Source organism: Prinia subflava, chromosome Z (genome assembly GCF_021018805.1).
Source record: "Prinia subflava isolate CZ2003 ecotype Zambia chromosome Z, Cam_Psub_1.2, whole genome shotgun sequence".
In the NCBI taxonomy this organism is placed as follows: Eukaryota; Metazoa; Chordata; class Aves; order Passeriformes; family Cisticolidae; genus Prinia; species Prinia subflava.
In genome coordinates this window covers 25,815,224-25,843,198 of record NC_086283.1, presented here as the reverse complement: position 1 = coordinate 25,843,198, position 27,975 = coordinate 25,815,224, and the positions used below count along the sequence as shown (strand labels likewise).

The following is a 27,975-nucleotide window of genomic DNA, read 5'->3' as shown; positions in this document are numbered from 1 at the left end:
ATGGCCGGAGCTCGGCGCTGGCCTGGCCCCTCCAGCCACCGCCCCGAACCTCCGCCCGCCCGCAGCCCGGGCTGCACCATCGCGGGCTGCCGCGGGGAGGGCCCCGCGGCCCCGCACCTTGCAGAACACGGCGGGGGCAGCGGCGGGACCGGCGGAACCGGTCGGGCCTAGCGGGGCCGGGGGGCGGCGGGGCGGGGCCGGGAGCGTGGGCAGGGCGGGCTCGGGGGCGCGGCGGGACCCCCCCGCGCGGTGCCGCTGTGGGCGCGCCCGGAGCCGCCCGCAGGCCGGGGCGGAACGTGCGGCGGGCGGCAGCGATGGCGGCGGCCGAGGTGGCGCGGCAGGTGCGGGCGGGCGCGGGGCCGGCGCATCGCGGGGGCCGGGCGGCACCGGGGCGGCGGTCGGGAGAGCCGGGCATGGCTGGGGCGGCGGTCGGGAGAGCCGGGCATGGCTGGGGCCGGATGGGGGGCGCCGGGCGGGCTGCGCGCTGCGAGGACACCGGCCTGGGGCCTTCCGCGGGTTCCGAGACTCGGTTCGGAGCGGCGGCGGCGGCTCCCGGAGGGTCGGGCTTTGGGGGCCCTCCCGAGGGGAGATGAGGTTACCTGAGGTAGAAGATGTTGGGGTCCCCCCCTGCTGCAACCCGGCCCGGCGACCTTGGGCTGCCTGCCCCGTGGCGGGCCGGGGGTCCTGCCCCGCCGGTGCCCCCGGGCCCGGATCTGCCGCCCTGCCCGGGGGTGGCCGGGCTGCAGCGCTGGGAAGGCCTGGCCGTACATCCCTTACCCAGGTCTGGGGCCCCTCGCCGGGCCAGGGCACGGCAGTGGCATCCATGTCTCTCCAGTGATGCTGCTCTCCTCCCAGAGAAACCACCAGCCCGTGTTCGGTAGTGCGTGATGCGGGAAAGGAAGGTCTCCAGTCTGGCACCGTGTGCCGCGGAGGAGCTATAGGAGCCAAACACCAGCACCCCTATCCGCGCTGCGCTTTGTCCCCGCGGGTCTCCGGTAGTGTGCCCCGGTGCCACCGGCCGCCGCCGTGCTCGGCTGCCTGCCCAGCGCGGCACAAGATCCCTGTGTGCCTGCGGAGAATTATCCAGAAGAGGAGCAGGGGGAGTTGAGCCTCCTGTGCGTTTGTCAGAGAAATGCTAAGGAGGCATCTGTAATGAGTTTGCATGTGGAAAGGTTTTGTCTAGTTTGGTGGGCTTCCAACTTTCACGTCCGTGTGTTAATACAGAAGTAATACTTGAGGTGAATGCTTTCCAATTTCATCTTCAAAGCAATATGTTTTAGCATGGACCCAGTCTTGCCGCACGGGTAGATGTAGCCATTCCTTACCAGTTTATGATGTTATTTCCTCCTGGACATACCCATTGCCTTCTATTCAACTGCCAAAATATGTGAAGTGACTCAGTTGCTCCTGTGTCTTTTAAAGAAATTAAGCGTTATGCTTTCCTAAGATAATGTACAGGAGTTTGAGACATCTGCTTGTGGCCTGGAATGAATTTATGATACTGCACAGCCTCCCTTTGGAGGGAAAAGGGAAAGCTGGCTGTGAGACAGACTTGAAATTAGTATGCTGCAAATTGAAAATGTCCTTTTACAAACAGATAACTTGTCAGCCAAGGTCCTGGGCATCTGGTCATGTCTGGTTCCTGGAGCAGTCAGCTGTAGTGTCCTGGTGGTGCAGAGGGCTCTGCGTGTGCCAACAGAGTTTAAGGTGTGAGAGCTGGGGCTGGGTTTGTGGAGGAGCTGGGGTTATCACCCTGCCATTGTCCCAGAAAACCCTTGATCAAATCCACACTTATTGCAGGCATGGTCGGTGAAACCCCCTTCTCCCCAGGTGGGCAGGGTGGCTTTGTCACCACCAAGTTGAGCCCCTTCTCCTGTCCTCTGCCGATGGGGAGGATGGGTGCAGAGGATCAGCTTGCCAGGCACTGGCCAAGCTGTCCAACTCTCACCTCTGGTAGAGGTCAGAAAAATTACTGTGACTGCTGATAGTGATGTGCATCTTTTAACTGCCGGAGGAGACTTCTCCTGGAAATGTATCCAAACTGCGTGGCATTTTTGCAGCTTTTTGTCAGGGGCATAAAGAAGTGTAATCTTAAGAGCTGTCAAAATTTGAGATTTCAGAAGCACTTGACTGCTTGTGAATGTTGAATGGCTGGGTGATGCAGTACATCTGGATAGGGTGGTTGATCAGCACCCTTGGTGAAACAGTTCTTGCTTTCCATGGGGCCTGATTCAAAACTATTTCCCTCCCATTTTCTGGTGTTTTTCTTTTATATTCTTGATGATCTTTTATCAGCTGAGCAAGGAAAAATAATACAAAGTCTTAATGTAGACTTTACATTCCTGATTTATATTTATCTCGTGGAGGATGTTTATACTGCCTGCTGGATAATTCTTTCATTACATAGGGGAATTACATACTAGTACAAGTGAGAAATAATTGGTACAAGTGTTGCTCTAATTTGCAGTTTAATCAGAGCCAAATGCAGTCTGGGGAAGTGAATGCCATAATGCCAAGGTCATGGGAAGGGATCTGATGTTGTCCTGGCTAAAGATGATGTGAAAAACTGCGGTGTGGAAACCTGAGTTCAGGTTCTGTCTTGCCTTGCCATTTGACTTCTTGTGGAAGAGTTGTCTCAGGTTTGGGGGTTCAGCCCCCAGGTCTCAGCATTCAGGGCAGCAGAGGAGCAGGAGGTGGCCGCTGTGAGCACTGGCTGTGTTGGGGGAGCTCTGTGAGCATTGCTTGGTTTGGTTTTGTTGGAGGATGGTACTGCTGTGTTTGTTATGGCTCTTTCTTTCTAAAGAAATCTTTCTAAGGGAGTCTCCAAGGCCTCAGGGTTTGAAGTGATTCTCATCTGGGAAGAGGTGAAAAATTGTGTCAGAAGTACTAAGTGTCAGCTGTCAGTGTCCTGAACAGAAACACTCAACTAGATGAGGTATTGTGCTGCAGCTTCTGAGAGCAGTTTTGTGCTGTGTGGGCCTCATTTGGACACTGGGTCCCTTGGGTTCAGAGCTGTAACTTTCTTTATTTTCTTTGCTGTGCTCTGCCTGAAAATCACCAAGTGGAGGTTTTCCCTTTTCCATGGTACCTTTTCTCGACATTCCTTTAGACCTGGCCACAGACATAGTCCTGTATATGCAGTGTTGACGTTTGCAATGAGCAGCACTGTTGTGCGTGTTCCGCTTTATCTCCACAAAGAGGCAATGGCCTTTCAGGGCTCCGAGGACATCGGGAGGTGACACTGCTCTACCTGCTTGTCCTGCTAAGTAGATCAGGGCACACATGTGCATTCAGCAAGATTTTCCTCTAATCATTTTTTTCATCCCAAGGACCCTGGAGTTATTCAAACACCTGAAGACTAAATCTTACCTCTTTTATGTAAACTAATATTTAATGTATGGTGTCTTCAGGCTTGGGGTCACTCATTATAACATCTTTTCCATATAGTTTTCTGTAAGTGTTAGATTAGCTAGTGTGGCCTCTGTGGCATGGAGAAGCCCTTACAAAAGGCTGTATGAATCCTTCTAAGAAAGGAAGAAGTAAAATAGCTTCTCCAAGTGGCTGCTCCTTACTTTCACTCTGCAATAGCCCTGCCTGATAATACAGCAAGAGAGTGTGTTGCTCTTTTTGTTCTTTTAATCTTGTTTGTGACAAACACGCTTCACTTCCTTCCAAGCAACAACAGCCCCATTCTGTCTAGGCAGGGGGTCACTCTTTGTATATGGGGGAAAAAAGGCATCTGGTATCTTGGTGTGGTGCCAGTGTTCACACTGGCTCTCCAGAGATTCCATCTTTGTCTTCGTTCCAAGAAGATGTAACCTTAAAATAGAGAGTACAAAGGACTGTCAGCCATCCAGCACTCACTGATTCTCCTGGAAAAAGCCTTCATGCATACAGTAGTTAAACTTTGCTTACCTTGTTGGTACCTCTTCATATTCTTTAAATTTGAAGACGAATGATGGAAGAGTCTTCAACACCTTATCAGCAAAAAGCTTATAAGCTTAACATATTCTCCTTCAGTGTTGAACAAGGGGATCCAAACCTACATTTAATATACACCCAGGATGACTAATCACTGTGTTCATATGTTGTTTATGATGGTGCTGTTTATATATAGCAGTGCTCTGGTGCAGAGATACCACTTGGTGCTTGAAGACTGGTGACTTGCACTGTTTCTTGGTGGATTAGACTGAAAATGTTTCTTTTCTTTCCACTAGTTTGGTAATTGCTGTCAGCTTTCTGATGTGTGTCAAAACCAGACTGATCTTAAAACATTATTTTTTTTTCCACTGCATCCAATCTCTTGATGCCTTGGCCAAGGAGGCTGTATATTTTTAGGCAGAGTAGCACAATATACCTTATGACTGTGTACTTAACATGGAGGCTTAGCTGCTATGACTGGAAATCACATTTTGCAGTAGTTGTTTCCTGGCCTGTACCAGATGTGAAGTGCAGTTTAACTGCTTTGTAAAACCACAGGTGATTAGAAAAAACCTACAGGAAATGACTTTCAGGCTGAATTCCGTGTGATGGTAAATGCCTCCTTGTAGCTGAGAGCAGCTTAACTTCTACCATTTATTTTGTTCTGTCTGGATCACACTTATATTTAGGGATGAGGGGATGATTTGTTCTTAATGAGAGCCCACACTCCTGCCCACACTTCCTGGGGAGAGTAGTGTTCAATCAGTCTTCCAGGGGAGTGGTTTTAAGGCTGAGTATTAGACATACACTTTATATTTCTCCTTCCCTGGGAGCCGTCTGCTGGTGGTTCTCTCTCACGCCTTTGTGGGCTTTGTCCCTCAACTCTCTCTGTTCTTCACCAGGACTGTGGGGCTGTTGCTGCAGGTCCAACACTGCCATGAGATTCCCCAGTGCTGGGGTTTTTGTTTTGGTGAATGCAATTTGGGAGAGTTTGAGTGTGTTGTCACAAAATCTGTGTGTCTGATGGCCTCGCTTTCTTCTGCATTACTGGACCTCACAGCTACATTGTCAGTAGGCGAAACCAGAATCTGCTGGGGAGCCTGAGTACCTTCCTCATGAGCATGTCATTAGGAGGGAAGGTGCTCAGGAATTAATGAAGCGCCATATTTGGTGAACATCTTGTCAGGAAGAGTCAGACTAATACACAAAATCTGGCTAAGGGGAAACATATTTACACATCACAGACTGGTAAATATGGTTAATGATTGAAGTGTATTTGGAGCCTCATATCTGAAAAAAACCCAACCAAAACCCACAACAGCAAAACAGTAACAAAACAAGAAATCATACTGACAGGCTACTGTAGTAAATGTACTCCTTGGGGATGTTTTCCCAGCCTAAATACCAGTGCCATTAGCAGAAGAGGGAAAGCCAGTATGCCTGTCCCTATAAACAGGCTTTTAGGAGATGTGAAATTGTGATAGTGAAAGAATAAATTCAAAATCACACCTTATAAATAACCTGTTGGCTGTAGTATTTTTTGCAAACTGGTGGAAAGCTAGAGAGGAATTTTCTGATTTTCACACTGAAATGCATTTTTAAGAAAAGCCTTTGCTTCAGAGAAGGAAATACCTTTTTGAGGCTGCAGGAGGACAACTTACCAGCACACACCAATACAGGGGTGCAGCACTGACTCTTCATTTTGCCTGGTGCCATTTCTGAGGCTGAGCCTCTGCATGTCGTGTTTTACTGTTGGCTGGGCAGGGTTGGGATCCAGGGTGCCTTGGCACAAACTGGTCAGATGAAAATTTCTCACTACCCTCCCAAAGCTTGTGGCTGTTCTGAGCTTGGAGCACAAGGTATTCCTGTTGGCTGGAGAGACCAAGATCAGTGGTGTTGAGCACAGGAGAGAGTAGGGTGCAGGAGCAGCTTCTCAGGAAGTCCTTTAGGTGGCTGAGCAGGAGCAGCCCTTGCCCCCAGCAGAGGTTTGGGTACCTCCACTCCCAAACCCTTGTGGCAGGCTCCTTCAGGCCTGTGAGGTTATGAGCAGCTCAGTTCTTCTTACTTTTTCTCCACTTTGTTTTCCTGTAGGTACAGTTCTTCTTACTGTTTCTAGGTAGTTTCTATAATTGCAGCTGTGAATGGGAATTACATGTGACTCCAATTCACATGAAGTGGATGGTAATAGGCTTGTAGGAGGAGGTGTCATTAATACATTGCTTTGCACAGAGGATTGATTCTTTTTGTTTTCAGTATAAAGTGAGACTTGAGTTTCTGCATATTTTTTTAAGTAACAAGTGTTTTTCACCTCTTAATTTCAGCAGCTGTGTTTGTGTACACATTTTGCATATTTTAGTGTTATTCTGTCAGGGCTACCTTCAGATGCTTGGCAAATGAAACATTGTATTTGTGCCTTCTGGAATTGTTTTAGAGAAGAGTGAAGCATGCTGGCATGATTGACAGATCTGTGCAAATCTCTGCTTGGACAGTGCCATGGATTCCACTTGGGAGGTCTTAAGGGTTTATACAGAGAAGTGTATTTTGCTTGAAAATGACACAACTATTTCATTGTATTTCAGGGTGAAGGCTGTCGTACTGTCCCGCTTTCTGGACATGTAGGATTTGATAGCTTGCCTGACCAGCTGGTTAATAAGTCAGTTAATCATGGGTTTTGTTTCAACATCCTGTGTGTGGGTGAGTATTTCCATTTTGGGAAGTTCTCTTGCTGAAAAGTTTTCTGCAGCTGGAAGTAGCTCATAGCTTACAGCACTAACAAGGTAGCTTTGATTTAAATTTCCCCAGCTGTTCTATTTTCAGTAACAAGATTTACTGGTGCTCTGGGAAATCCCCACTAAGGTTCTGTAGCATGGCTTTTTACCAAGCAGTGAAATAAAATGCCTGAAATCGCAGGCTGTTATTATGATCTTTCTTTTCCTCATATGTTTGAATTCCACATTTTTAAAAGAAAATAGGTACTCCTGCCAGAGTACTTTGTCATGAGGTCTTGTTTGGTTAAGTATTGAATTATAATAATAATAATTATTATTATTATTATTATTTTAGCAAAATACTACTCACTCTCCTCTTGACTCACTAAAAGCTATTTTTTCTCCTCCCTTCTGTGCATACTTGAATTAAGAGAGTGTCTGGCCAAGCCTTAACTCTCCTGACAGTTATCCAAGCTGCCATGTGGTGTGGATCACAGCTGGGGCCTTGCACTGTAGCAGGACTTGGTGTCTGTCCCTGCAGCCCATCTCACAGGTCTACCCCAGGGTTAGGATCCTAAATAATCCCTTCTCTTAGGCAACGGAAGTAAAATCCTGTATGGCTTTGGTACCAGAGTTTGGGAAGGTGAATTAGGAAATTAAAAATAGAGAAATAATAATGGTCTAATGGGTTTGCTGCTGCCAATGCCCTGCCTCTGGGAGCAGGAGGTTATTGCGTGGCTATGGCTGCTTGGACTAAGCCCTGTCTGCGGATGATCCCAGCGCCTGGTGTGGCAGAGGAGAGAGCAGCAGCTGTGGGTACCTCCTGGGGACTCAGCTGGTGGTCAGCTCTGCCTCCACACTGAGATTTTCTGTCCCCTCCTGTGAGAGAGGCAGCTCATGGTATGGACCTGGTGTTTGCCCAGAACAGGGTTAAGTCTGAAATGAGAGTAGTAGAGCAAGGAGAGGAGGGCTCAGCCCTGTTAAATGGAGCTGAGAAGACAATTTTCCTTACAACTGCATTCCTGTGAGATGATAAACTTTGCTGACAAGTGGAGGTCACTGTCAGGCTGAGTCTCTAGGTGATTTCCACAGTACATGAATGTGGTATGAGCTAAGGAAACTCCTGTCACCACGACTGAAGTCTAAAAATGTTTTCTTTTCCACTTACTGGGCTGCAGTGTTATTTTTACAAGTTCTAGGTGTAGCAGTGGGTGCCTCCTGTAGTTACATCTTCACTTTGATGTGTGGAGAGGAGCTGAAGCTGAAAGTCTGTGCTTTCCTCTTTGCAGGGCAGAAATGGAATGCATTAATCACTTACTGAGGTGAAGCACTTGCCAAGATCAATGTACATTAGTCACTTTTTTATGAATAGTAATAACACAATCTTGAAATAAAGAAACGTTATAGAAAAATATAATAAACCTCATTTAAAAAGATTTGCAAATCTTTGCCCCCACACTTAAACGTCCTGGAGAAAGAAAACAAAAATTCCTACTGTTCATCTGTCATTTATTGTGTTGGATTTCACTTGTACAGCAGAGTTTGGGATGAAAAATTGGAAGAACAAGGAAGCAAATAAAGATTGGATGAGGATCCCATAGATAGCCCACAAAACATGACAGAAAGGCGCTTCCTTGCCCCCCATTTTTCAGCTGTGTGTGGCATCTGTTGGATGAAAAATCCAGTGATAATTCTGTGTCATACTGGATCTGCGCCAGTGATTCCTCCAGCTCTTGCTGGAGAAGCCAAGGAAAGCTTCAGAAATTACTCTCAGCAGCATGTCCAGAGTGGAGCAGTTTTTAGCTCTTCTCATGCTGAAAGCTGTCTGCCCCGTGAGACTAGAGCCAAAGCTATAATAAATGAGAAGGCCTCTCATTACAGGTGTCGCAGATGGTTTCTCTGATCTTTTATTTCTTAGCACAACCTTTTCTTCCTAAGCCTAACATGTAAATTTTTAGTTGCTTCTTAGTTCAGTGCAAAGGCTGGAGAAGTGTTTAGTGGCTGAGACTTTTCGTGCTGACTGTATTTCTCAGTGAGATGGGGGAAAAAGAGGAACAGGCTGCTGGTTTTTGATGTAAACTTTCTCAGTTTTTGGCAGGGTAGATGGCAGTTGCATTAAACTACTATCCCAATTTAAGCAGGATTTTGCCTTTCCTCTCTTCCAGGATTTGCAGGGAGTTTTTTCTAACTGGCCTATTCAGTGCAATGAGAAAGGCTGTTTTGTGGCAGAAATACTTCACTTTCCCCTAGGACTGTACCAAGACTGTTTGAGGTCTCATTCCAAAGGAGTGAGCCTGTGATGTGCAGGAGCTCTCACCCTGGGGAGGGAAGGATACGCACAGGATTCCTGGTGCTCTCCAACAAGCAGCTCTCTGGGGTGATGAGTTGTACAGCGTGGAAGCTGCCCAGTGGTTGTTTCTGTGGTCACTGGTGCAATCAGCACAGGAGAGAACAGTTTCTCTAATCAAAAAGCCATCTGTCTCCTCAGCCTTCTCCTGCCCTGGTACCCCTGGGGTGGATGCCGGGAGCTGGGTGCTCCTCTGAGGCAGTGTTTGAGTGTATGTTGTGAGACCTTGTTGTCCTCCTCCCCCCTGCAGCCCAGCCTTTCCCTGGCAGTGGGGAATTGTGTGGTGTCTCTGCATGCCTGTCAGATGAAACAAACTATTTTTCCCTCTCTCCCAGAGAGATGGCCTTATCGGTCTGAGTTGCCTCAGGGCTTGTCTCAGCAAACCTGCTATATTGGATTAGCTTCCATTTCTACACATGAAAAGGCCATGCATGCATATACATTCTCTTTAAAATTGAATTATTTGATATCTGGAGCCACAATTGTTAATCTTGTGAAGGACAGGTGCTGCTCTCTCATGAAAGGAAGCTCTTGTGAAAGCTGCACCCTGCTGTTGAACAGGGAAATATTCCAAGGACTCCTCTGTCCTCCCACAGAGTCAATTGATGATGATATGACTGGGGCCTCTTAAATCCTGAGTGTTGTGGGAAAGGCAGGCAGTGAGCAGTTGCTTGTTTCACTTAGCACATGCTAGGGAAAAGCAAATTAAATTTCCAGGCACAAAAAGAGGAGGTACAGCTTTTTTGGTGTATAATTTGTTGCTGCAGGTGCTTAGAATGCTAAAAGTTCTGTGAAAAGGAGCCATGAAAGTTCATTCAGTACAAAGATGCCTGTCTTGGTTTGAGAAGTTAGGAGCTTGTCCCCGCTGTAGTTTGGCAAGTGGTGCCACCACTATTGCATCAAAGTGAGATTTGGTGAAGTTCTTCCATAGAGCAGTGAAGATACCATGTGCACATGCAGCTGGAGCAGGGAACATGTCTCAGGAGAATGAGAGGACGTGTGGGGAGCTCAGCACAGCTGGGCTGCTGAGCATTAAGAGTGCATGGTGGGATCTGCTTTCTGAGCACTGATGTAGAGCTGCTGCATGTCCGGAACCTATGGTGTTGGCTCCGACCATTTTTTTTTTTTTTGTCCTTGAAAATTGTCAGACTTAACAGCAAAACTCCATCCTATGATGAAAGGTACAACATCAAGCTTTTCCATTGCTGTCACATCTTCCTGGTCCAGAGCTCCACCAGTAAAGGTCACTCTCTCTGCTCTCCCCACAGAGCTTTGTCTGCCCTGTTTTGGGACAGCAGACCACTGTTGAGTTGCATAATCCCTAAATACAGTTTTGGAGATCAAATCACATGTGTCTATAAGCCTGACATCAGGAAATAATCTCCCTGCCAGGGATGCCTCTCACTCAGTTTGTGTACACTGCTGTTTTTTTCAAAGTAATTCTGCCTCTTTTAATCCCTGCTCATCATTTCTGTTTTTGGGGAAGATTCCAGTACCATTGGCTGGAACAAGCACAGACCACTTGTCCTTTTTATCACACTGTCTGTTCCATCTGGACTCCGGTCCTTACAAAAGTAGTTGGCACCGTTCACATCTTCCAGCCAGCAAAAAGTTGCCTCTATGTGAGACAGAAACTACCAGAAGATTCAGAAATTCTTCCTTCTGTCGTTTTGGCGTTCAAAATAGAACTGCTCCCATCTCTGCTCATATTTAACACAGCAGAACACTTTATTAGTGTCCTTAGTCTTTTACCATTTCATGTTACTCTGTCAGTGTTAACATTCTTTCAGCCGAGACAGACTTTCCTCTCTTTTCCATCTTCCCTGTCAGGCTTTAGTTCTGTTTCGAGTCTGTGGGGTTACACAGTGCAGGGACAGGGGTATATGTTTGCTCAATGTAAATTTGGGAGTGCAGACTTCATATGAGATGCCATGTTAGTGCCTGGATGTTTTAATCATGAAGCTGTTTGGATGGGCAATTCCCAGCTGTGGAAAACTGCCACAGTTCTGATCTCCCCCTTCCAAAAGGAAAAACTTAATGTTTGAGTTCAAGGTTGCCAGCAAAGGCAACCTTTGTAGCTGGCATGAGGTGGAGTGTAAAGGCATGTTCTGCATCTCTTAAACACTTCTCCTAGCTCCTCTGACAGTTAAAGTGATTCCTGTTGGAAAAAACACTTTAGATGGATTTAAAGTAGGCAATGATTAACAGGTTCAGGATGTGCTTAAACAATAGTCTTGGCCTCATATGAACATCTTTCACCCAAAAGAAGGAGGAAGGCAGAAATGAGAGGTGACTTACAGGGTGCTGTCTGCCCAGAAGACCTTGTGTATCCGCTGCAGAGAGCAGCTCCCTGCCCTGGTCACTGCTGCTGCACCCCTGTCACTGTCCTGTAGCCTTGGAGCTGCCCCAGGCCCTGTCAGGCTGTGGGGCAGTGGCACAGGAGGAGGCTTTGCAGGATTGTGTATGGGAGATGCTGCTGCACTGCAGGGCTGAGCGGCTCCCCTATCCTGAGATGTCGCATCAGGGTTCCTGGCATTTAAGGCAAGCAGCCAGCTCACTGCTCTGTCCCACCCATCCCTTGGCAGGGGCTTTGGAAATGCTGCAGCCTTCTCAGGCTGTTTAGATTTTTGTCTTTTTTTACACTCGTGTTTTCCTGGAATGCCTGAGAACAGCCTGGGAGGCCATACAGGCTGTTGGCTGTTAACTCTTAAAATCCCTGTCCAAAACATGGCAGCGCACTGGTCTGATTTGTGCACCTGCTCCTTTTTGGGGGCAAATGGTCCCTGACAAGTCCAGACAATGAGATTCCAAGTCAGTGAAGGGCTTATTGGACCAGCTTATTCTTCCAGCGACAAAGCTAACCTTGTGCTTTGCTGGGTCCCCTTCCCTTGCTCTTGCCAGTGCTGTTGTAGGTACAGCTGATCTATTGAGGGGACTGCAGCCTCACCAGCTCCTGGTACTGACTCCTTCTTCTCCCCTTTGGATTGAAAACCAGATTGATGCAAAGAGCAAGTGCACCGGTACTGTTCTCACTGTAGTTGGTGTTGGTTGGTGATGGAGCACAAGATCTCAGCTGGCTCACAGGCAGTTATGCAGCTCAGTGTGTACCTTGAATTTGAAATGTTAATGGATCTTGCTGCCTCTGGAAAGACACTGAATATGTCATCCTGGCAATCAGTTCTGGGACCGCTCAGTTCCCAGAGCAGGGAATTTGGGGCATGGAACTAGACAATATTCCTTCTAATCCAAACCGTTCTATGATTTTATGATTCTGTGTTTGCCTTCCTCTGCTATGTACTTCAGCCCTGAGTGAGGAAAATCCCTTTTGAGGTCAGAACAGGAATTTGCCTGCTTGCAGGGGTGAGGCTTAGACATTTGGACATTTGGATGGGGGAGGATGGGGAGGAGTTTCCCCTTCTTGAATTGGGCATTTCACGCAAGTTTGGATCTGCTACACAGCTCCAAACCTACAAAAAATAAGAAGCTCTTTTATTCTGAGCAAAGTGGGAAAATGGTGAAGTTGTTTTGGTTGGGAACTGACGGCTGGGGGAAGGAGGGGAATGCTCTTGCAGCCAGACAGAGTCTCCCTGTGGTCCCACAGCAGCCTGGAGTAGCAGCCTTTACAGAGGGTGGGGTTTGTCTGCTCCTGAAGTTTCTCCAAAAGCGGTTTGGGCAGCTCAGAAATTGCTGTTTCCCCAAAACACAGCAGCCCTCACAAGGCAACAGACATCTGACTTCTGCGTAGGAAGTCAGATCCTGTGAGCTCGGAGAGCTGACTCTGTTGTCAGAGCTTGGTAAGGGAGGCTGCCCTGTGGAATGTGTGCACAGAGGGATTTGTTTTATTCTTCCTGAGATGTATCTAAAACACGTTCAGGACTGGTCTCTGGGATTTGTCTCTGTCTTCCAGACAGGGAAATAGTTGCCTGTTGATAAATGAAATCCAAATAGCAATTCAATACTGATAGAATACTAGCAGAATGCTGACAATACTAGCCGAACTTTTGGAAGCAGATTTTGCAATATTGTACAGCTTGGAGAATCCCCAAGGTAGAAATCAGGTATTACAGAAAATGCCCCCTCCCAGTGTAGAAGGCTGGTTCTTCAACTCATTATGAAAAAACAACTGCACAACTTGCTGTGGGACTCGAACCTGCTCTCAGGGTTTCTGCATGGAGGGAAACTATTTCTGTGGCTGCTTAATAGAGACATCGATCCTGGAGCAGCTTTTTTTAGAAATGACAGTGAGCCCCATTTCCTCTCCCACTTTTAAATGAAAACAGCATCTTCTGTAGTGTAGTTGTGGGTTTAAGCAGTATTTGAACGATGCTTTCCCCTTTGCCTTTTCACCTCTTTCTTTTCATCTCTACTTTCTAATGACATTAATGGCCATTAGACTGTGAAATGTAATTTGCCCAGAGTACAGGCCTCCCATTGTTCATGGCTTTCTGTTTACCAGACGCTCCCTTGGGAGCATGAGATCTGCTTTCATCTGCTACAATTTCACCCCTGTTAATGTTTGGAAGCTGAAAGGCCAACCCATATTAATATTCAACAGAACATTTCATCTCTCTCCAATAGGGGAAACTGGCCTTGGTAAGTCCACCCTCATGGACACCCTTTTCAACACCAAGTTTGAAGGTGACCCAGCTTCTCACTCACAGCCTGGAGTCCAGCTGAAATCCAGTACCTATGACCTGCAGGAGAGCAATGTCAACCTCAAGCTGACTATTGTAAGCACAGTGGGCTTTGGGGATCAGATCAACAAAGAGGACAGGTGAGTGTGAGGGAGAGAGGCCATATCATGACCTGGCTTTTCATTCCCCCTGTGCCCTAGTTGGGCCTGACCACTGCAGTTTTCCTGCTTGCTTCTTAGGAGTTGTCCTTGTCACCTCTTTGGGATGGGACAGGTAGAAGAGAGGACTGAGGCTCTGGAATGTCAGCACTGCTTCAGCTATACAGCAGCTTTTCTCATGCTGTCAGAGCAATTTCTGCCCTGTTGGCAACCTTCTGCCCAAATTTATCTGGTGGGGAGACTGAAATGCTCCAGGGCATCTGGGCTTGTTTTGGTTTGTGCTGACCTCAAGCTGCTGACCAAATCACTAGTGTGGTTTAGTGTCTGCTTGGCTTAATCTCCACTTTTGGCAGGTCTCTTCCATGGGAAAAGCCAAAGGAAGCACGATAAATGTTCTGTGAGGTACCCTGGGGAGGTGTCTCTGACAGCTCACATCCCAGAGTGGCTGGAGTGTATTGGTTAAGGGATGTGCAGTTACACCAGACAGTCTCCAAGGTGCATCTCTGCAGAGACATTCCTGTGGGATTGCATTTTATGGAAATGGTTTGCTCTGGCTCACCCTTGGAAAATGTATGATTTATCCCCAGTCTGTACCCTCCCTGCAGTATCCTGTCTCTGTAACCTCATTGGCTGGAGAATGTTACCGCGCCCCTTTGAACCTCTGTGATAAGAATGCTAAGGCAGAAGGCCGCCCCCTCTTGCCCCTCTTCCCCTGGAGGCGTCCGGACGCTCCTCTCTCCTCTCCCCCCCTTCCCCCTCCCCCCCCCCCCCTTCCCCTCTCCCTCAGTGAATAAACCCTCACCTCATCAGCACCCCACCGGCATCTGAAGTCTCCTTGCCTGCCAGCACGGGAACACCACGACCCCAAAAGACCCCGGGGGTCTCCGGGGGGCACTCCCCGGGGACCCCCCCATAAATTTAAACAACAACACATTCCTGATGAGATTTGCTTTTATATGGGTCTGTTAGATTTTTTTTTTAAAGTTTAAAGTGTACTGATGTCCTTTACATTATGAGCCCGGCACACTCTGTATTTCAGAAAGCCTTGCAAGGGAGTTGCAGGAATTCCTGCCTCAGAGCACTGGGCAAAGGTAGTACTGAATGAAGCTGTGTCTTCCACCAGCAGCACTCAGGGCTTGTAAGAGCAGCAAGCCATTCACTCCCTGAGTGCAAGCAAGGGTTAGGCACTGCTGCAAATGAGTCTACATTAGCCTTGCTTTAGAAAGTCTCTTACCCTCGCATTTCAAAATGAGAGTCTGTTTTCGCTGGAGAGGATGGTGTATCTGCTATCCTCTGCTGAATCCCAGTACTGTGTTTTGACAAACAGGCTGCTGGGGTCTGGTGTAGGACCATGTCTCCTTGTCAGCAGTGCAACTTTAAAATTTCTCAGAGGTGGGGAGCAGGAGAGGTAGAGAGAATCAGTCTTGGAAAGTGGAAAATGGAAGGTGAAATCTATCAACAGCTTGTTTCTTAAAAGCAAGCCAAGGGGCATTGTCCTATTTGTTTAGCTCTCTGACTGTGAGATTCTAAATGTATGTAAAGCTTTTTTTTTTTTTTTCCACTAAAGCTATAAGCCCATCGTTGAGTTCATTGATGCTCAGTTTGAAGCCTACTTGCAGGAGGAACTGAAGATAAAAAGAGTCTTGCACAACTACCATGACACTCGAATCCACGCTTGCTTGTACTTCATTGCTCCAACAGGCCATTCCCTGAAATCTCTGGACTTGGTAACGATGAAGAAGCTCGACAGTAAGGTTGGCACAAGTAACTCTTACTGGGCAGATTTACTGTTTGCATAGTGGAAAGGCTGCTGCTTTTCCAGAGGATCTCTCCGTCTTGAATAGCCCTTCTGGTGAAAACAACTGAGTTGACAGATAATTCTGTAGATTTATTGAGCACTTACACATTTTTGAAGGTTATATTGCAGACTTAGAGAAACTCCCAGGAGCAAAGTTGATTACTTCATACCGCTGTTTTTTTCTAGGTGAACATCATTCCCATCATTGCCAAATCTGATGCTATTTCCAAGAGTGAGCTGACCAAGTTTAAAATTAAAATCACAAGTGAGCTGGTCAGTAATGGGGTGCAGATCTACCAGTTCCCAACAGATGATGAATCAGTGGCAGAGATAAATGGGACAATGAATGTAAGTGACTTGGTTCTTCCTCTTCTCCCAGAACAGCACTGTCCGTGTAGGGGTTGGTGGCCTGTATTGGGATGTTTCTTGAATTTACTTTCCCATTTATTCTGTGTCTTAAAAATAGAGGATTTCACAAGTATTTAATCCTTATAGTGTCATCCTAGGCTATGAGAGCTTTGTGGTAGGCTATTGTCTCTCTGGTGGGCTTTTCTAGTCAGAAAACGGACTTTTAATACCTTCTTTGTCCTCATGTGTACCTGTTGAGGGACGTATAAGAAAATCAGTGTTAAAACCCTTTTCAGCTCAAGGGTTTGTTGTTGCTCATGTCCTATGCATCACCTGATGGCCTTCCACCACTAAACTTCCAGCATCCTTTGGCAGGGAATTACACAGCTTAACCAGCAAGGTGTGAAAAAAGTACGTAACTTGGGCCAGACATGCCTTGAGGTGCCTGCAGGTGCCCATTTTGGCTCTGACCTTCCCAGCATCATGGGTGCCTGTCGATGGCTCCTTGAGGATGAAGCAAGCTGTCCCTTGACCCTTCTGGCAGCACATCCTGACCATGGTCCCTTTGTCCAGAAGGCTTTTCACAGGAAATCAAGTAGGGGAAGTTGATCGCTTGACTGCTGTGGATGTAGTAGAGGTCTAGCTAATGTCCATTTGTGCTCCCTCTTGATTTGGTATTAATAGTTGTAGAGAGTTCTAGAGAGGCCTGAAAGAAACATTAGGTTTGTCCTTCCATAGGAGCTGTCAGTGATGGTTTCTTGGTCAGAGCAGTTCAGTGTTAGCCCTTCTGAAGGTGGAAGTGAATCTCTGCTTGTCTTTCAGCCATTTACTTGTCACCTCTTTTACTTGTCTCCTTGGAGGGAATTGCTGTCTTGGGTTGCAGATGTTCTGGGTGTGTCAGTTGCTGCACAGACAAATCGATTCTTTAATCCTCTATTACAGTCAGAATTACCAGGTTTATGGGGAGGAAGCAGCCAGAATTTGACCAAGGCAGTATTGCAGATCTGGAAAACTTGTGTCCAAATACTGATACTATTGGAAACATAAGACAAATACTAGTCTTGCTCTGTGCGTCCCATGTGAGAGCAGGGCGCCAAGGAATACAGGGGGAAGAGCACATCTTTGTCCGTGCTTGCTGGCAGTTCTGCTTTATTTGACTGTATGAGCCACACTCTGAAAGCAAAAACATTATCTCTGAAATCTTGTGCTTGTACCAGCTGTCATGATCTTGTCCAAGTTTTTGGATAACCCTTGGAATTCAGTACCTACTCTTGAGAACAATCCAGGGTCACTGATCTTCCATGTAGTTGACTTCCCGAGGCTGTTTCAATTGTCCAGAATTTGGTGCACTTTAGGAGCTTTGCGTAATAAATGTCACTTCACAAAACTCAGCAGAAAGGGTTGGTGCAAGGAGCTGGGATCTCAAAGTGCTGAAACTTTGCACTTGACTTCCCTGCAGCTTGGCAGAATGCAGTGTAGTTCTGAGGAGCAAGGGAGGTGGGAGAAATATCACTTACAGAAAAATGCAGCAAAGTATGATGGCAATGTCTGGGGGGTTTGCTTGGGTGCCTGGGTTTTGGAAATGAGAAGACTGTAAGGTGAGATCTTCAGAGCCTAGATGGGTGTTGTGAAGGGTTTCAGTTCCAACTTTGCTGAGCTTGCACTGGGCAACTCTCTTTTTGCCTTCTGCAGAGAGATCATCTTTACTAAGAAGTGACTATTTCTGATTTCTGAGTTTCTGAAAAGCAAATCCCTCTTGTTCTTAGTCAGCCTTTGTGTAATGTGGAGTGCACATCTCAGCTTGAAGAGTGTGACCTTGGGTCACACTGGACACAGTGGCTGGGGACATGTTCAACCCTTCCTCATCAATGTGGAAGCAAGCAGGGAGGCAGGAGCTGGCGTGAAGGATGGACTTCCATCCCATGATCTGATGGAGCAAGGTGTCTTGTGCTCCAGCATGAGCTAAAGGGATGGTTGGGGGATAAAATCAAGAAGGTTCCAAAACCTCTTACTGCTTCTGTGCTTGTGCAGATGTTCTCCTCAGGCATGGCAAGCCCTGGGACAGCACCGCAGTCTGAGCCACAGCACTCTGTTCCTGTTGTCACTCTGGTGCCAGTCTTGCACTGGCTCATCTCACCCAAGACTCTGTGGCTGGGAGGATCAGCCAGGTAGAGGATATAGAGTGGTAGCACTAACAAGGTTTCCAAAAAAAGGACCCACCCTGCTACCCCTTGTTTTGGACTAGTGGCCAGTGACTAGACTCCCAGAGATTAGTGTGTGCATAATGACTGTCTTGCTCAGTGGCTGTGCTCACCTCTGTGTGCTGGCGGGTCAGCCAGGTCTGAGAGGAACTAACGTGGATATCATTAAATGTGTTCCAGGCCCACTTGCCTTTTGCAGTGATCGGGAGTACGGAGGAGCTGAAAATAGGAAACAAAATGATGAAAGCTCGTCAGTACCCTTGGGGCACAGTGCAGGGTGAGTTGAGCCCTGGGATTTTCATGGTGTGAATGGTGACACTTGTGCAGGGAGGCAGTAGGCTTTCATAAATGGAGCTGGACTTGAACTATCCTTTGTTAAATCTTTGTGTCAAGCCTATAATGCCAGCTTTCTCTGCTTGGAAGGGCTGGGGTTAAACCTGTTGGAGGAGTAGACAGTTGAGGAATGTGGGAAGAGATCTCAGTTTCAGTCCCCATTTTCCTCCTTACCACGTCTTCCTACAGTGGAGAATGAGGCTCACTGCGACTTTGTGAAGCTGCGGGAGATGCTGATCCGTGTGAACATGGAAGACCTTCGTGAGCAGACTCACACACGCCACTATGAGCTCTACAGGCGATGTAAACTGGAAGAGATGGGTTTCAAGGACACTGATCCAGACAGCAAACCCTTCAGGTGAGATCCCTGGAGGAGACAGGAGAGCTTGAGAGAGGCATTGTTGGATGTGCTGTGTGCTTGTGCGTGTGTGTGTCCTTGGAGGAGCATGGAAAAACCCAATGCAGCAAGAAAAACTGCCAGGTCAGATAAATCCAGACTTCAGCAAAGGTCTGACTGGGAGAAGGTGAAAATACAGGGAGGGTGTGCAGGACTGACTGTGAATCTGCATGTATGGGAGTAGAAATGTCTGTGCTGCAAACAGTGATGCCTATTTCAGGCCTGCTTAGGAACAGAGGCCAGACAAAGTTAAAAGGATAAAAGCAGATATATTTAATGAAGGGCCTTCAGGTACATTGAGGGCAGATGAAGCCTCCCCAAGAGGCTACACCCAAAATGGATGATGGCCACGAGTTTTTCAGCTATAAGTTTGATCTATTTACATATCAGGTGTTAGTCCTCCAATTATGGCTTTAGGTAATGCAGTCATTTACCCTCAGTTTGCTCCCCCCACAATTCACTTTTGTTTATACTTTTTGGGACCTGAGGCTGTGGGGGTGTCCTTGGATCTCAGGCCCAGAGGGATTGTTTTGTCTGACCAAAATGTGAAGACAGTAACTAACACTCTGTGTGGAGTTCAGAGTTATGCACTAAAGCAGTACAGAATTTGAAAAACAGAAAAGCTAAAATCTTAAGGCATCAACAGCAGTTTTCCTCTGAACTAGTGTTTGTTGCCAGCTGGTCTCTTTGAATTGCCCAACATTCAACATACGGAGAAATACCAAAATTCATGGGATAAAGAAGACCTTGGGCACATGTGGGTGAGTGAGTAGCAAATGTGTTGTGTGCAAAGCAGTAGTCATGGTGAGAGCCTGATTTCAGAGGGTCGGGGAAAGCAGTTTGTCCCAGTTCTTACCACTGGACTTCCCTTCCTTTTCAGCTTACAAGAAACCTATGAAGCCAAAAGAAATGAGTTTCTAGGAGAACTGCAGAAAAAGGAAGAGGCAATGAGACAGATGTTTGTCCAGAGGGTCAAGGAAAAAGAAGCAGAATTGAAGGAGGCTGAAAAAGAGGTAAAGACTGCAGTACTTGTGTCTTCATGGCTGTAAGTGATAGATTCACTCCCAAGTAGGTAGTTGTTGCCAAAGCTTTCTGCAAAGTGTGGTTTAGGACTTTCTTACCAAGAAGTCCAAGGTTTAACTTGGATGAGGATGTTAAGGTGTTGAGTCTGCAGGACAAAACTGAATCACAGAGCTTGTTCTGTACAACTTACTGTACCAGGAAAGGGCCAGAGTGTTGATTCTGATGGAGAGGTGCAGTGTGCACCCATACAGCTTTCTTAGCATTGTGAAGAACCCATTAATTTACTGACCTTTAAAGAGGAATAAGGCAGAGACCCCTGGAGATGGATTAGGGCTTTTTTTCACACTTATGCTCTCCCAATCCTCTGGTCTTAGTCCTTGCAATGATGCATTACTAGAACACTGCCTGTAAGTTGTTGAGGAAGGAGGCTGTTTCCTCACCTTTGTCTAGGCACTGGCAGCTCAGGAGCCAGAAATTATGTGGAAACCAATGGAGACTTAAAGGTTCAGATCTCGAGGGATCCTTCCATCTTTCTCTTTTCCTGTGAACAGAATGTCTGGTAGTGCTGCATCCTGCTCACCTCTCTCCTTTCCCTTTAGCTGCATGAAAAGTTTGATCGCCTGAAAAAACTGCATCAGGATGAAAAGAAGAAGCTAGAGGACAAGAAGAAGTCTCTGGATGATGAAGTAAATGCATTTAAACAAAGGAAGACAGCAGCGGAATTGCTTCAGTCACAGGCTCAGCAGGCTGGAGGATCGCAAACTCTTAAAAGGGATAAAGAAAGGAAAAAGTAAGTTGCTAACCCAGAGGTATTTGCTTTTTGATAATGGTTCTCCTTGACTACTTTTCTGTGTGGTCATATCTCTCTTCAACATAGCCAGTCCTTATCAGGGGAAGGTTTGCAGCCAGATTTAATCCCTAGTAAGGCTGAGCATTATCTGGAAGCATGTAACATCTGCTGTCATCCTGAAGAGCAAGGAGCAGTACTAACCTCCCTCTTTGCTTTCTGACAGCATGGGAGAGGATAAACTTGTTTTCATTCCCCAAGATTCCCTGCTTCTCCCTTGGTCTCTCAATGCTTTTAAAAAGTGGAACCATACTATCTGCCAAGGCTAGGTGGGTAGCAGAGAGCCTCCGAGAGCAGTGTGTTCTTGCTCAGGTTCTTACTTGTTTAGGTTGAGAAGATAGTTGAAATTATTCAGGAAGACTAACAGTCTTGAATTCAGGAATCTGCAGAACGTAGGACTGCAAAATGAGGGGACAGGTCACAGCACCTTGTTAGCACTAGTACTCTTTGCCTGTCCTAAATCATCTTTTTGGCCTCCATGGAAGCAGTGGGAGATACTGCATGGCTGTAGCAGGGGTTCCCCATGCCAGGGACTGGTGTGACAGAATCCAGCCCCTCGTAAGGTCTGGGATCTGGGCTGTCTGCAATGCCTGTGCCAGGCTCCTGAAGCTCTGCAGTTGCTCAAGATCAACCAGCTGTTGATCTTGAATGATCAGCTGTTGATCAGAATGAAACAGATCTCCCAGTTCTCCCAGCACTGAGCAGTCCCCTTCCTTCTCACTGTGGTACATTTCCCAAAAGGAGCACTGTGCCACCTATGCAGGTGTGCAGAGAGTGGTGTGCAGACAAACAGGGATCTGGTTTTGTACCACTGCCATGATCGCCCCCCCTGCACAGCCCTGGGGCAATCCTTGCCTGCACTATGCAGTCTTAAGTACATGAAGAAGGGCTGTTAAATGGGACAGTTTGGGACATGCCCAAAGTGCTGACAGCACTGTTTGTAAGGGAAAAAGCCTGTGGCTGTTAAGCTTGGGATCAAATAAGACAGAGGAGAAAAGACCCAATTACAAGAATGAGATCTTGGTTCAGTCTTTTAGTTTAGAGCTGAACGTGGACAACATTGACATTCTTTTGTGATGAGCAATTAGTGCTGCCCTTTTCTCAGTCACCCATTCCTTTTTCCACTGCCTATTTTCATTTGTTCATTTGAATCACCTTCAGGGGGTTTTAATATCTTTTCATGCTGAGGAGTCTGAGACTGACTGGGAACAGACTTGTCTCTCCAGCCTGGACTGTGTGAGGAATACCCAGCTGAATTCTTTCATGCTTAGAGCCCTTAGACATCTGCTCATTTAGGACTGCAGACTTCAGCCTTGAGATCAGTCAGGGTCAGGAATGCAGAAAAGGGAGGCAACAGCCCTACAGTATCAGCAATTAGTTGCTGTGGTCCAAGTCAGACTCTTGATTCTTGAAGTGGTTCTCATCTCAGAACATCTCCTTGACACCAAGCATGTTGATATGGAAAAGCTTTGGTACTGTCCTTGTCAGTTAAGGGCACAGAAAACTCCATGACAGAGATAGGTCAGTGCTTCAGTAACCTCTTTTGCCTCTGGGAAAATTGCTAGAAATGTGCTAGAAACGGTGCTGCTTTCTTTGCTCTGCAACTTCTACAATTGTCCTTAATAATGGATTTCAGTATTTAGATCATAATTTTTTCTTAACAATCCATGAATTTTGCAAGCTGAAGCTTAATTGTAGCTTGTTTACCACTGGCTGGTAGTACAATAGCCTTTTTCTTTCACAGGTAACTTGTTTAAACCCAAGCTCTGTAATTTGCACTAATCATGACTCAGTTGATTTTTGTGTTGTTGTTACATCATTATCATCATTATTAGGCCTTACATGTGTGCTGTTTTACAGTTAGCTGCTGTTTGGCTGCATGGTGCATGAGGCACGTTGTCCTGGTAAGCCTCATTAACTACTAGAGCCTCACAGTGGGATCAGTTACCTTTCCTAAAAAAGCAGACTGTGTGCAAGTCCTGAAGCTTATAAGTATTATCTCTGTCTTCCTCTGCTTTCACCCCCACTATATGTGCTCTACCAGTCACTCTCTACGTGTGCAGTTGTAGAAAAAGTATGTAATTATCTTTAAAGATTCTGCAAAGTTAAATTCAGAGACTAAGGACATGGAACATAGAAAAATAAGGATTACATCCTCTTCCTTTTAAATCTTCCTGCACTTCATTGGCTCTGTTCTCTTTTTTCCATCTCTATTAGAAATAAATTATATTCTTTAATCACACAGGCCACATTGATACTATGGCAACAGTTGCTATGGAGATGTGGTGCTGATGATACAGCCCAGCTAGCCGTGAAAATGTGTCTCTTTCTTTTCTCCTCCTTCCCTCCCACTCCCCCAAGCTGTAATGTTAACTTGTTGTTACAGTGAAGGTGAAGGTAGATAAAAGATTAGTTTCTGTCATACTCATTAGGGTTATTAGTTAAACTGCTAATGACAGTGGTCTACTTACAGCTAGGTTGAGTGGGTTTAATTGAACATTTTTAATTTGCTGATGATTCTCTGGTGAGAGTAAGAGGAAACCTCCCAGAGGAATGTCTTGCTTCTTGACAGAGCAGCAATACTCATTATCCAAGGCAAGTGTGACAGTGCCCCAGGCTGAAGTGCACAGGCCTCTCAGAGAAGGGACCCTGTCGGAAATAAAGTATAAAACACCCTAAAAACTCAGCCTTGAGTCCACTCTTCCCTCCAGACAAAGCTAAGACTTACATTCTCTCCTGGATAGTCCAAACTAAATTGTGGTCTACCCTTAAGCTGGTAGAAGCTGATTCCAGGATTCCTTCCCTGTTAACTCCACCAAGGGAAATGGAAAAGCAAGTAAGCATTATGCTGCCAGTGAGAGGCATTTGAATGTAATTTAAATGGGACCTTCCACTCAACAGAAGAGCTGCAGAAGGGTCTTGCACTGACTCAAAGTGGCGCTTGCAGTAGTCTTGAGCTGTCCAGTTGAATGAATGCCTCTGCTGCCAACGGTAACTGCAGAACAATGAAAAGAACAATTCTCTGCTTATCAGGCTCTGAATGTGGAAAAATAAGCTCAAAGAATAACAGTGTTCATTCTGGTGCTGAGTACGAAGGCACAGCTAAAGTGCAGTTAGAGTGAACATTACTGATTTTTGTTGGTTTTGGATTGCTTTTGGCAGTCCTCATAACTGTACACTGTTGTGTGCTGGGCTTTGAATCAAATGAAGTTCTTTGTTCCCACTACACAAATGCAGACAGTGCTTTTTTCAATGGGCGTTTGTCATTGCTAAATTAAATATGTATATGTGGTACTTTTCCAGGATTTAGAAAAACACTCTCCATATTGATCCATAAAGTGTTGCAGGGCTTCACTTTTTTGCAGGGATACAAACAAGTCACAGTGGTTGAGTACTGTAGCATGCAAAACGGTGAAACGATTGTTTTAGAAAATAAATTTGGTCCATCCCACTGCTGAGTGAGTGCGTGTGTGTCTGCATAAAGCATGTTTTGTAGTCAGATTAAACCTTATTAACACTTAGCAACATTTTCTTTTTTGTGTGTGCGTGCGCATTAGGAAAATCGTATTTTTATTTTGTTTTTTGTCATTAATCCATAAAACCATTAACCTGCCTTTTTCTTTCATTTTCAGTTCAGGTTTCCTGTAGAACCTTTCCCTTGGCCCCAGAGGCGAATGCCCCACCCTCGGCTGTGCCATTGTGCCTGTTTGCTCACCTTTCCCATTGCTCCCCTCCTGCGCTCATCACTCGGGGTTAAAACAGAACTCTTGGCTGCTGGGGTTGTTCTTCTGAGGGACCCTGCTGGCCAGAGGGGCTCGTGCCAGGTTCCTCTTGCTCCTTAGGCAGCAGCAGGATGCCCATTGCTCCTGGGCAAGTGTCCCCTCTCCCACTGCTCAGCTTTTCCCCTGCTCCATACTGTCAGAGCTGCTTGGGGGTGCATTTAGCTCCTGCTATGGGTGCAGCCTGGAGCTGCCATGGGGTGGTATGTGCTGTCTCCAGAGACTGGCTGCCCTCTCCTTATGTTAATTTGCTGTCTGTAATCCCTCATTCCCATGTGCTGCCATGTGTGACTCAAATAATTTTCAAGGACTTTTTTGCAAAACTTGACATCCTCATAGGCATGGGCCTGAATCCAAACCTCTAGCTTGAGGAAATCTCAAATTTGGATCCATGGTTTGCAACTAAGTGTTCTCTGAATGCTGCAGGGGTCATGAAGGATCTCTTGCCTGGTCTCCCTCTCAATGTGCTGACCTGGATGCACATCCTGGATCCAATCTCAGGGAAAGCTGGTCACCTTGCTGTACATATCAGTGTTTCTGAAGAAAGACGATGCTGTTTCATTGACTTTCTTCTCAGTGATTCCAACAATTTCTGGTTTTAATGAAAAAAAAAAAAAATACTACCTTTATTTTTTTTTTATCTGGCATCTCTTTAGAACTGTACAGATGCTGACAGTTTTCTTCTCACATTTTCTATTCAGCAAAAGCCTTGTTTTTACTGCAAGATTTCTGCTAAAAAGGACAGTGTTTTGCTCACGGGGCCAGGAGTTCATTCTGGCTAAGTGCAATTGTGGTTTGCCTGCAAGTGTCTTCTCTGTGTATTTCTGGCTGAGTTTTGTTTTTAAATAAAGCGTTCATCAGACAGTGAATTCTGGTTAACATTTACTTCTTTTGTTTTTTGTTTTCTTTGCCCTTCTTTTACAGTAACCCATGGCTCTGTACTGAGTAATTACCCCTGAATACAATGGCCTGGAATGGACCTTCATTTACTTGTTAAATCGGAGGGTCTAATAAAACGTGACAGCATTTCAGCTGTGACCTTTCCAGGGTGTTATCCTTGCTCTGTCCTATGTCCTCGTTGTGATTCTGTCTTTACTATGTACTGGTGGTTATTGCTTTTATTAAACAATGTAAAATTAGTCATAACAAGATTCTGGATGCTACAGCTTTAAATCCTGCCATATTTTTTCCCCCTACAATTAATGGATTTCCATTTTTCCTGGTCTCATTCCACCTAGCTAAATAAGGGATATGGAAATAAGTTCTGTGAGTTATTTTTGCTGGCGAAATAACAACGCAGTTTAAATATATTTATTGATGACATTAAAATGACAACATGATCTTAGTTTAATTATCACGTAGTTCAGAGATAAAACACTCTTTTCTCATTATATTTGGTGTCATTTTCATGACATCGTCTGTCTTTTGTCATTTGCTTTTATTGTTTTCTTTTGCTAATTTATCCTTTCTGAAGACTAGCATGTAAATCCTCATTTCCATTTCAGACTTGCTTGTTGTGGCCCTGATCCTTCAGTTGTGCTGAGGGCAGGCTCAGTGCTCGGTATGTGGTGAATCCACACATCCTGCCCCTGCTGAAAGATCAGATGTGTGCTGCCAGGCAGCCTCCACAAACCCCCTCCATGTCCTGGGGATTTAGAAGATAAGCACACCACGTCAGGCCTGGCCCTGAAAGGTGACGCTGTTTAGTGCCGGCTGCTGCTGAGGTTTTACCAGAGCAGTGCTCTGGGTGATGCCACAGGTTCAGGAGCAGTCTCAGCAGAGGGTCAGCCTGGCTCCTGCTCACAGCAGCCGCCCCAGCTCAAATCATGGCCTGGCCTCCGTTCCCAGCAGTCAGGGCAGTCCAAACTCTTGATTGTCATTATTTTCTCAGGTATCCTGTTTCACCATAAATACAATTTCATTTCCCTTAGAGTTCTTTGATTGCTTTGTGGTTTGTTTGGAACTTTTTTAGCAAGTTAAAGTGATTTGAATATTTTCTTCTTCCTCTAGTTTTGAATATTTCCCTGCTCCCAAAACCAGTCAGTCTTAATCTTTCAATGATTTCTGGATTACCTGCTAAAAGGACAATTGAATGTGACTTTTTTTACCATACTGCAGTCACTGTTCTTCCTGACCATTTGCCTTACTAAAATGTTATTTAAAGTTGTGCGAAATCTTTTAAAAGGCTTTAAAGAAAAAAAGGTTTTTACTTGTGTGATTTCCCTGAAGTACCTGAGGTACCAGAAGGAGGTTCCATCTCTCCTCTGTCAGCTGTTTCCATGTTGCATCTCTGTCTTGCTTTTTAAATGTCTTTCTCTTTTTTGCTAATCTTCTGTTTTTTTCTCTTTTGTCCCCTTTTCTCTCTCTGTAGCTTTTTTTAATCTGTCTTCGCCAGCTGCACTGTGTCTGAGGGAGAAGACTGCCACTTCTAGAAGAGTTTAAGGGTCTTATGTCTGGGGAGGGGGGAACAAATCTTCAGTGTTAGTGTCTTGGAAAGAAGCTCTTTTACTGACTTGCATGATACTTAAAATTGAAGTGTCTTGTAATTTGTGTGACAAGACAGGGTGATGTGGGGGGAACGGATGACCTGGAATTTTGAAGAGCGACAGAAACATCATGTTGGGACTAATGATGTAGCGAATACATTTTCGAACATTGTTATGGGCATATGTTTTTTCTAATGTTGTCTTTAATAATATAAATGTCATGGGCTTCCTTGAGGGGTGAAGCCTAAGGAATATTTTCAATATGCTGTTGTTTGATTGGTTTTGGAAACTGTACATTCAAGAGTCAGAGGAAATACAAACATGGTGCAACTTGCTGTGTTGGCAGCCACGAAATATTTAATTTTATCAAAGAAATAAAGTAAGAACTGTGTGTTCTCACTGGTGTCCTCCTGTGTCTCACCATCCTGTTAAAAGAGCCCCATTGGCTGGTGGACGTGAATCAAGTGGTACTTTCTCTTTCCTAACTCCACCTCCTCTTGTTCTTTGAAGTTAGGAGAAGATGGCAGTGCCAGGGAGCGGCGATGCCGGGGCTGGTGTAAGGATGAATTCCATGCCCGCCGTGAGCGGGGTGCAGTGTCCCGGCGGTGCTGGAGCCGCCTGGGCACCGCTCGCCCCCCGGTGCCGCCCTGCCCGCGCTCCGCCTGCTCCCGGGCCACCTTTCCTTTTCACAAATGCAAGCGCCTGAACACGGCACCGCGTTCTCTATTTACACGGCAAACATCGAGGAAACAGCACTGTTACCTTTCTAACTTTCATGTAAATTTTAAATAAAAAACACGAAAGCCAGCGCGGCTGCTGTTGTGTGTGTGTGTGCTGCTGGCGGGGCGGCGGCGCTGGGCCCGGCGCTCCGGGCGGTCACGGGGAAGCCGGAGCCCGGTGAGGGTGGCGGTTCCCGGCCCCGGGCGGCTTCTCCTCGCGGGCAGAGCCGCCCTTGGGGCGACAGCGGCTGTTCGGCAAGGCCTGCGGCAGGGTCG

At 46.3% G+C, this 27,975-nt stretch overlaps 1 protein-coding gene across 6 annotated transcripts; it reads left to right on the top strand.

The window, feature by feature from the left end:
• Positions 1-80: 80 nt before the first annotated feature.
• On the top strand, positions 81-27,379 carry SEPTIN6 (septin 6). Of its 6 annotated transcripts, XM_063421895.1 has the most exons (11): positions 217-341; positions 6,501-6,615; positions 13,555-13,750; positions 15,336-15,522; positions 15,753-15,914; positions 18,296-18,392; positions 18,638-18,806; positions 19,726-19,858; positions 20,468-20,658; positions 22,576-22,619; positions 24,348-25,363. In XM_063421895.1, the coding sequence occupies exons 1-10, from the start codon at positions 315-317 to the stop codon at positions 22,577-22,579; spliced, it is 1,281 nt and encodes a 426-aa protein (XP_063277965.1). In that variant the 5' UTR covers positions 217-314; the 3' UTR covers positions 22,580-22,619; positions 24,348-25,363. The 6 variants fall into 6 exon arrangements, with proteins under 6 accessions (XP_063277966.1, XP_063277965.1, XP_063277964.1 ...); XM_063421896.1 differs by lacking the exons at positions 217-341; positions 22,576-22,619 and adding an exon at positions 81-160 and having other exon boundaries at positions 24,921-25,363; XM_063421894.1 differs by lacking the exons at positions 22,576-22,619; positions 24,348-25,363 and adding an exon at positions 26,866-27,379.
• Positions 27,380-27,975: the final 596 nt, after the last annotated feature.